The following is a 9,536-nucleotide window of genomic DNA, read 5'->3' as shown; positions in this document are numbered from 1 at the left end:
CAAGAGTCCCGCTTGTGTCAAGCGGTCCGACTTGTCCTTCTGGCATACTAGATAAGTCTTCACATACTGAGCGACATCATCGGCCATTTGAGGCCAATAATAGGCACGACGAAGTAACGCCATGGTGCGTTCTTCACCGGGATGGCCGGCCCACAAAGTATCATGACATTCCGCTAGAAGAGTCCTCCGCAAATCTCCTCCTTTAGGAACATAAAGTCGGTTCCCTTTTACTTTCAGAAAACCATCTTCCATGTAGAACTGGCGAGTCTTGCCCTGTCCTACCAAATCAACCAAATACTGAGCAGCAGGATCCTTGATGAGTAGATCCCGTATTTGGTCCTTGATGGATGTGGCTACTTCACTCCCCCTTAGGGTGGCGAGTAGGCACACCGATGCTAGATCAGCTCTCCGACTGAGCGCATCAGCAACATGATTGGTCTTTCCACTGCGATACTCCAAGTTGAAGTGGAATTCAGCTAGGAGTTCCTGCCACCTGGCCTGTCGACCGTTCAGCTTCGGCTGGGTCATGAAATGGCTAACAGCTGTGTTGTCTGTCTTGACCACGAACGGGGTTCCCAGCAGATAGTGCCTCCAGAGGCGCAAGCAGTGGACGACAGCCAATAATTCTTTCTCATGGGCGGCATAGCGCCGCTCTGCATCCTTCAGCTTCCGACTCTCGTACGCTACAGGGTGCCCTTCTTGTAGCAAGACTCCGCCGAGGGCATAGTCAGATGCATCTGTTTGTACCTCGAACGGCTTGGCCAAATCAGGAAGGGCCAAGACGGGGCTACTAGACATAGCCGCTTTTAATGCGTTGAAGGCCTCTGCTCTCCTTGGTCCCCAGTCCCAAGGTGTGACCTTTTTGAGGAGTTCTGTCAATGGCACTGCGATAAGTGAGTAGTTCTTCACAAACCGCCGGTAGAAGTTGCATAGACCAAGGAACGCCCTCAAGGCGTGGACATCCTTAGGTGGCGGCCAATCTGTGATGGCCTGGATTTTCTATTGGTCCATCTTGATGCGTCTTTCCTCGATGACATGTCCGAGGAAGTCAATTTGCTTCTGAGCAAAGGAGCACTTGGATAACTTTGCATATAGTTCATGTTCCCGCAACCGAGTTAGGACCTTCCGCAAGTGTACTAGGTGTTCTTCCAATGTCTGGCTATATACCACAATGTCATCTAAGTAGACCACCACAAATTCGTCGATGTACTCTCGGAAGACTTGGTTCATGAGAGTGCAAAACGTAGCAGGGGCGTTGGTCAAGCCGAATGGCATGACCAGGAAGTCGTACGACCCATATCTTGTCACACAAGTCGTCTTGTGTTCATCACCCTCTGCAATCCGAACTTGCCAATAACCTGTCTTCAGATCTATCTTGGTGAACACCGTAGCACCACCCAGTCTATCAAACAAGTCCGCCATTAGGGGAATAGGGTACTTGTTCTTCATGGTGATTTTGTTTAGAGCTCGATAATCCACACAGAGTCGCAGGCTGCCATCATGTTTCTTTTGGAATAGAATAGGGGACCCATATGGGGACTTGGAGGGTACAATGATCCCTGTATCTAGCATTTCCGTCAATTGTCTCCGAAGCTCGGTGAGTTCGGATTGTGACATTCTGTAAGGCACCCGGGCAGGTGGCTTCGCGCCCGGCACCAACTCAATTTCATGGTCCACAGTGCGCCTAGGCGGGAGCCGCTTTGGCATGTCTTGTGGCATGACATCTTCAAACTCCAGTAGTAACTCCTTCACGGGTTCAGGAATGGGACCCGAGGAGCGTTCTATATCTTCAATGCAGAGGGTTGCCAGGAACGTAGGTTCATTCCTTTTGACCCCCTTCTTCAACTGCAAGGCCGAGATGTTCTCAACGGCCATCTTCATGGGCAGGCACGGGATAATGCAGGGCTTGGCCCTATTGGTACCCATCATCAGTAGCATGTCTGCAAATGGTACAGGCATGGTGTTGGTTTGCCTTAGGAATTCCAGCCCAACAATCAACTCGAAGTCATCTATGATCACCACTCGCAGGTTGAATTTTCCTTCATAAGGCCCAAGCTTCACCGGTACTTCTTTAGCTATTCCACCCACTGGCTGGGGAGGTGAGTTGATAGCCTTGACGCTACCTTTACCTTTCCCTACAACTAGTCCAAGGCGCTCCACCTGAGTCGAGGCTAAGTAGTTGTGGGTAGCACCCGTGTCTATCATAGCCCGAATGGGCTTGCCATTCACCTTCATCTCGACGAACATTAAGGTCCTCTCTTGTTTAAGAGGAGTCTCTTCATTCGCCTTCTTTTTCCCTTTCCTGGTGACAGGACATGGGTCCTTCTTCTTACGAATACCAGCACTGGTCTCCGCTAGTGCCTCAGAAATGGAACCCACAATTGCATTGAAGGCACCTACTGGTTCAGTCTGGTCCGCATCGTCTGAGTCGTCATCAGTCCCATCATCAATAGCCTGATGGGCATTCATCTGTGCATGTGGGCACTCATTGTTCCAATGTGGACCGCCGCAATGACGGCATCCTGAAGGAGGCTTTCTCGCCCGATCATTGTTGTTTGGCGCAGCACTGTTGCTGCCGGAGGAAGGAGCTCTAGATTTGTTTGAGTTCCGATCTCCCCCATTTTTGCTAGGACCACCACTGCTGGGCTGGCCCCCTTTGAACCCTGCTCGGGCAGGCGGCTGAGGCCTGTCCCTTCGAGCTTCCATTTGATAGTCCCCAAGGCATTCAGCTGCTTGGATTGCCTTGGGAAGGGAATCTACCCTTTGTCTCTGTAGCTCCACGCGGGCATAAGGTTTCAACCCTTCCATGAAGGTGAAGAGTTTGTCCTTATCCCCCATGTCGCGTATGCTGAGCATGAGTGCGGAGAATTCTCGCACGTAGTCCCGCACTGATTTTGTCTGGCGGAGCTCCCGTAGTTTTCTCCTTGCATTATATTCAACATTCTCGGGGAAGAACTGCAGGCGTATAGCTGCCTTCAGTTCGACCCATGTCTCGAGAGCATCTTCACCGGCCTTGATGGCTTCGTACTTCACACGCCACCAGAGTTTAGCATCACCCTGAAGATACATGGCAGCAGTTGCTACCTTCTTAGCTTCCTCCAGATCCCCAACAGTATCAAAATACTGTTCGACGTCAAAGATGAAGTTTTCCACTTCCTTGGCATTCCTAGATCCACTGTATGGCTTTGGCTCAGGAAATTTTCAGTTTCTTTGTCGCGGAAGCGGAGTTCACAGCACCTCCGATTTGGTTTCCACCTCCTCGGAGTAGGCCCTGTAAAGCAGCGTTGACCACATTGAGTTGGTCTGTCAATTTGTCAATGGTTTGTTGCATGGCAGTCACCTTTTCTGCCTCTTGTGCCCTGTGGGCTAAATCCTCGGTGCGCTCCTGTTGGAGCCCCTCGAATTTCTCAAAGATTTCGGCTGCCTCTGTGGCTGCCGTCTGCCGGTCTCCCTCGGAGTCGCGACTGATGTTTTCAACGTCAACTTCCACCTGAAGCACCCTGCGGTCCAGGTCGTCCAACCTTTGTAGTAGGCTGGTTCTTAGTTCAGGCACCGTATCCACAATAGGCCGCAATACCTCAACCGTCCCTTCGAGGGCCGCAATGCGGTCCCCATGATTCACCATGGTCAGAAATGGTGGTATGTCAATACGTTCCCTCGTCCGATGTCGAGCCTAGGCTCTGATACCAACTGTTACGCGGCGCCTTCCTGAGATTCCTTGGAAGGGCGACGTAAGGCTAGGCAACTGATGTCAGTGCAGTTGTTGTCCGCCAACTGAGGTCCCCTCCGTACGCTAGACGAGATTGTCAGTGCCGTACGGAAAAACCAATGTCAAGAGCAATTGAGAGAACAGAAATGAGAATTCAGAATGAAAGAAAGTTTGATTGCATTAATGAAAGCTATTACAGAAAAGCAACGCGGCGTCGAGGGGGAGAGACACCAGTACAGAGAATTGCTTGCTTGCTAGAAAGTTTTGATTGCTTGATCCCCCCTAATAGTACTTAAAAAAAATAATCCAAAGTTACAAGACTAGACTTGACTAAGCTAGAGAAACATAAAGGAAGTACATGAAATAAAACTACTCTATATTTACAATGAAAATGACTTAGTTTTCTATAAGGCAGCAGCAGGTCCGTTGTCAGCAGCAGTGTCTTTGGCATCACGGTCTGCGCGCGCGGCGTTGTCTGCGCGCGCGGCGCTGTTGGCTTCTGCCTGCGGCTTGGCGCTCGCGAGGGATATCGGTGGGGCGACAGAGGCACCTGCGCGCTGGTCACTTGGCGCAGCCAGGACCACGGGGCCGTACGTGACGCTAGGCATTGGGAGGTTTGCTAGGACGCCACGGGGCGCGCCCAAGGGGTCATGGGGCATGGCTGGAAAGCCGCCCATGACATTACACTTGCAGTGCAATTGTTTGGCTTAAACTTCTTTTATTTTTCCAAGTTAATATTCTTCATTCTCTCAGAGATAATTACCTTATTCTTCGTCAGCAGACAACATGTTAAACCAGACTTTTAAGTGTGTTCCTGAGAAATAACTCTGTGGCAACCATCTCAAACAAAATGAAGGCATCCATTCCTCTTGTTATTTCAAACTAAACTTTAGTGTTTGATATATGAAGCTGTGGTTTATTTCCCTTCACCTTCTTTTACACGAAATGGTATCCGGCCATGTAAAAGGTTTTTTCTTCTTCTTTTTCTTTCTTTCGATCCAAAAAAACTTTGGACAAATTCCTTCAAGGTTGGTGTGTCGTTTAATCTATTGTAGCAAGTGATCGACGACTAGGAACTTGTTGAGAGATGACCTTAGCAGTATCTCTCCACCAACCGATCTCTTTTTCTTTTTCTTCAAGCTTTTGCATGGTGGATTCTAAAGCTGACTCCAGTTCTTTGATCCTTTCTTCTTGCCTTGTCTGTAGAAGCTCATGTAGCTTCCTGTTTAATTCTTCTGCTGGAACTCCACAGTTTTCAATTGTTACACAGGCATTAGGGTTGTATACTTCTGTAAAGCTTGTGCTAAGGCTTCCTTCTGAGCTATCCATAATCTGCCACAATTGAAGTTCACTACTTGAGGTCTTACACAAAACTAATTAGAAAATTATAACCGTGGAAATAGCCTCTTGCAGAAATGCAGGGTACGGCTGCGTACGATAGACCCTTATGGTCCGGCACTTCCCCGGACCCCGCGCATAGCGGGAGCTTAGTTGCACCGGGCTGTCCTACACTATGCTAAACTAAAAGCAATTTAGTATAGTCATGTCGTACTCCAATTTATAATCGAAACAAATGTAACTGCTAACAGAACGTACCTCAGCATTCTCTTGTGTTGGATATTTCAACATGACTTCTGAATCTGAATGAAATTGCAAACGTTCTAATTCAACTTCAAGTTCTGCTTCAAGTTGGTTCAATTCCAAATTCCTCTCATTTCCTTTCATTGATTTGCAGTTGAAAGCTGTGTGATCATGGCTGCAAGTGATTTCTGATTCTTGTTCTATATCAGTAGAGTATGCGAATTGTTCAACACAATGTGAATCGTGGTGTGAGATTTTGGCTCTTGAATCAGAAAGATTTCTTCTGATTCTTCCTTGGTTTTGGAATTCCATCTTGGAATTATGAAGCAGGATTTCCATTTCTCTACGAATCTCAACAATTTTGTTCAGCTCATTTTTGGTAGCATTAAACAGATAGATTAGACCAAATCCAATGCCTAGGTTCAAAGAGTCTGCTTTCTTGTCTCCTCCTGCATAAAATGTTGATTGGTTTGTTTTATATAAATATTACACAGATGAAATTAAAAAAAAAAAAAGCGAAATTATTCTAAAATGGCATGAATTTTGTAATTTTTCTTAGGCTTATCATATGCATGTATATATGTAATAAGTTACATGTCCAAAATATTATTATGTCATTTTCCATGTCAATCAAAAAGAACAAATTGTTTCCATATTCTTATACGGGATATAATATGAAAACGTGAAGGTAAAAATAGTAAAATAACATCTAAAGTCAATTTTATGTCCCACTACCGGAATTGCAATATTTCAATAAGAGATGATAAAGTTTCTATATTAGATGACGGCGTGCTCAAAATAAGAGTTTAAATATTTTTTAAGTGTTAAAATATTTGGAAATCATATTTTAGGTTGAAAGGTTGAATTCAAACCTGCCGAAATTGTTTGGAGTAATTATTTTTTAGTTTGTCTGCATCTTATCTAACTGAATTAAATAATTTCGGCAGGAAGGTAGGAATTAAATAACATTAAAAAGCAACGGATTTGCAAAAGAAGCTGTCTCTCTGTTTTCTAGTTCAAAGCAAACATGGTCTTACCTATTTATTAAGATGACATTGATATGAATATTTTTTTTTTTGGTCTTCGTAATATGAATTTTTCCATGCACCTAACTTTTTATACTAATTATTTATTTTTATTTACGTTTAGTGGTTCTTCTCGTTTTGCCTTACTTCTTGTTACACAACCTCACTTCTCTTTTAAAACTTATTAATTCAAGCAAACATATTTACAAAATAAACAACTTTTGCAATATGTCCATTTATTTACACCATCATATACGTCAATAGTGATAGCATATTTTGTAAATGTTTTAAATCATCTTATTGAACTATAAATTAGTTTATTTTCGGTTTGTATGTAAATAGTGAACACTAATTCATTGACCATCAGCCACCCTTTTCAACTACCAACTTTTTTTAAAAGAAAAGTAACCTCTATACACAATAGTACTTGAATGCTTATACAAATAACCATCCTTAGAAAAGGAAATTTGTAATAAGAAAATAAGAAAAATTACCTATAACAAGTTGAAACAATTTTTTATAACAAAAGTTAAATCCTTAAAGAATAAGCTAGCGTTTGGCCATAGATCCCAAATTTATTTTGAAAAATTTAATTTGGGTGAAGTTTAGTTTGAAGATGAAAATATGTTTGGACATACGTTTTCAAAACATATTTTCCAACTATTTTTTGGAAAAACATGTATATAATTCCCAAGTTTTGGGATTTTGACCCAAAATCAGCTCATTTTTGGATTTGGGATTTGGCCAAAATATGGGCAAAATTTATGGCCAAACATGAATTTTAAAAATAAATCCCAAATTTATTTTGGCAAAAATCATGGCTAAACGGGGCCTAAGTATATATTTAAGTTTTATACACTGATAATATAAATAAATAAAAAAAGTAAGTGCGGTGCATAAAGTATTCCGTATCACGTAGGGTCCGGGTCGCACCCCAAGGGTTGTGATGTTAGGCAATTTCACGGCTCGAACCTGTGACCTATAAGTCACACAGAAATAAATTGACTGTTGCTCCCAGACTCCCCTTTTTATGCACTGACAATATAAAATATATTTTGTACAATTAAGTGACTTCAAGTACAATTCCATCAATAGAGAAATGGTAAACAACCTACTATTAACCAGTCTACATAATCACATAGATAGGGTTAAAAAATATTCTAACTTTGAATTTGAATAACAGGATCTTTTAATTTTTCCTTATTTTGTCTTCGTTTTCATATTGAAAAAGTAATAAAAATGAGAGGTGTGAAGCAATTTACCTTCCAATGCCGTAGATGGCGATGAAGACTCCCTATCTAATCTCGTAAGATAATCCTTCTTCTTCCTATTAATCTTCTTCTCCTTTTTTCTGCTACCATACTGAAGCTGTTGCTCCTTCACTTTTTCGGCACCTTTTTTTGTCTCAAACCACCTCGACAAAATCCACCTTGGCGATATACAAGTAGTAAAGCTCCTGGTACACGTTGTTTCTGCAGATCTTCTTTTCCTAATTTCTGTACAAGCCCTTGCTGTGATTATAGAAATGCTACAATAATCATCACTACTACCCATTACGATCTTAGTTAAAACTTATTTCCCCTCAATACTTACTGTTTTATGGCCAACAGACTTAACTCACGATTTGATTTCTTATTCCTCCTTGTTTGAGTTTTCGAAATAGAAATACTACTAAGAATTGAGGAGGGAAATATTTGAAAGAGAAAGGTTCACGGGTTTCTTCATGTCCTAATTTATGAGCCTATCTCATTGAAGAAACCGAAACAACATTAATGACATTAAATTTGGTAATGATTCAATTTTTCCAAGTATATTATATTACTTGGAAATGTTTTGTATTATATTTACCAAAAAAATCCATAGCCTTATTAATTTGAAGGCTAGGCATTAACGCTGTAAAATTGAACAAGAACAGTTTTCCCCATAAACTGGTTGGGAAAGTAAATGCGACAAAAAATTACCCTGCCCACCCCAGGCTAAATGTTTTGTTATTATGCTTATCAATGGTCAGTTTGAATTTTTTTAAACTAACCTTACTTTTGAAAAAAAAATTACACTTTCGCTATAAAAATGTTAACGATAAGCAACTTCTAAAATTTAATAAATACTCAGAAAATTAGGGTAACTTAGCAATTACTAAGAACAAAAACAAGACATTGAATTTCTAAGGAAGAATGTAATTTACATAAAAAGAATACATATTATATTTCCATTTGGCCATAAATATATTTCAGTAATGTAAATACTAAGTTTAATATTTTGAAATGACATCGAAATACCAATGAAATATTGAAAAACCTATTTGACGAGTATTTCTAGTAAAATTATGAGCTTCTCATAAATTTTCAATTTTGTTTCAAGCGAAATTCATATGTAAACATTTTTTTTTTTTTTTGGATTTCTGACTTTCAACTTTAAATTCAAATAACAATCTTTTTTCGACGTCAACTAAATATTGCCGCGTAGTACATACTGGATAATTTATGATTAAAGGAAAGGAATTAATCCCAAATACCCAAACTAATCTCGCCAGCTAACAACATTGATAAGCTAGAATATTCTTCAAATGCACATCACTAGAATGTTTTTGAATCTTCCTTCCACATTATTCTTCAGCATTTGCACACCTCCTACACCGAATACATATCAGAAAATAACGAACGAACTTGAGATAGATAAATTTGGGGGCTAAATTGCAACATCTAAGAACTTGAGGTAGGTAATTGGCAATACTGTCTGAGCAATATTTGTTTTTCCAGCAATTACTGATCTTTAATGTGGTGGAAGGCAGATGTAGGAATTAGCTCGCAATTGCGGCCAGTGACAAATTATTTGCTCTATTTCGGGACCACAAAGCATATAACTTTATTCATCCTTTCAAAATCAATTGATTTTATCTCAAAACTTAGAATGTTCAAATCCCTCACCTTTCTATTAAAAAAAATGTGAATGCCCAATCAGAAACCCAAAAGTATAATTACTCTAAGCTCATTTCACCTATTATGTTTTGCAGTTAAGTCAGTCAACAAGAAACATTGTCGTTTTAATCAATGTTACGCTTGTGTTGAATAGTTGTTTATACTTTTCGACTATTAGTGGCTCAATCTGTTGGTACCAGCCACGGAGCTCCAATTAAGCAGAAAAAGTTTCATAATTGGAATAGAGCTAATCAACTAAATCAAAATAAAAAAGGAAAACGTATAGTGTGGGCAGGGAACACC

At 41.1% G+C, this 9,536-nt stretch overlaps 2 protein-coding genes across 3 annotated transcripts in view; both read right to left on the bottom strand.

Moving 5' to 3' along the window:
- LOC109222972 (protein POLAR LOCALIZATION DURING ASYMMETRIC DIVISION AND REDISTRIBUTION-like) lies at window positions 4,551-8,114 on the bottom strand. Its single transcript, XM_019387249.1, has 3 exons — window positions 7,578-8,114; window positions 5,306-5,739; window positions 4,551-5,041 (listed from the first exon to the last, which is right to left on the bottom strand). Exons 1-3 carry the CDS (start codon window positions 7,867-7,869, stop codon window positions 4,751-4,753), a joined length of 1,017 nt encoding a protein of 338 aa, XP_019242794.1. The 5' UTR covers window positions 7,870-8,114; the 3' UTR covers window positions 4,551-4,750.
- The window catches only part of LOC109209050 (mediator of RNA polymerase II transcription subunit 9-like), a 9,815-nt gene continuing 9,022 nt past the window's right edge, over window positions 8,744-9,536 (bottom strand). For both annotated transcript variants that reach the window (XM_019372239.1, XM_019372257.1), the window contains exon 7: window positions 8,744-8,945. The gene's annotated coding sequence lies outside the window, so the exon portion shown is untranslated. The remainder of the gene's footprint in view (window positions 8,946-9,536) is intronic.

This window comes from Nicotiana attenuata, chromosome 2, assembly GCF_001879085.1.
Source record: "Nicotiana attenuata strain UT chromosome 2, NIATTr2, whole genome shotgun sequence".
NCBI classification, from domain to species: Eukaryota; Viridiplantae; Streptophyta; class Magnoliopsida; order Solanales; family Solanaceae; genus Nicotiana; species Nicotiana attenuata.
Note: the sequence above shows the minus strand (reverse complement) of the source record. Positions and strands in the feature narration are given on the sequence as shown.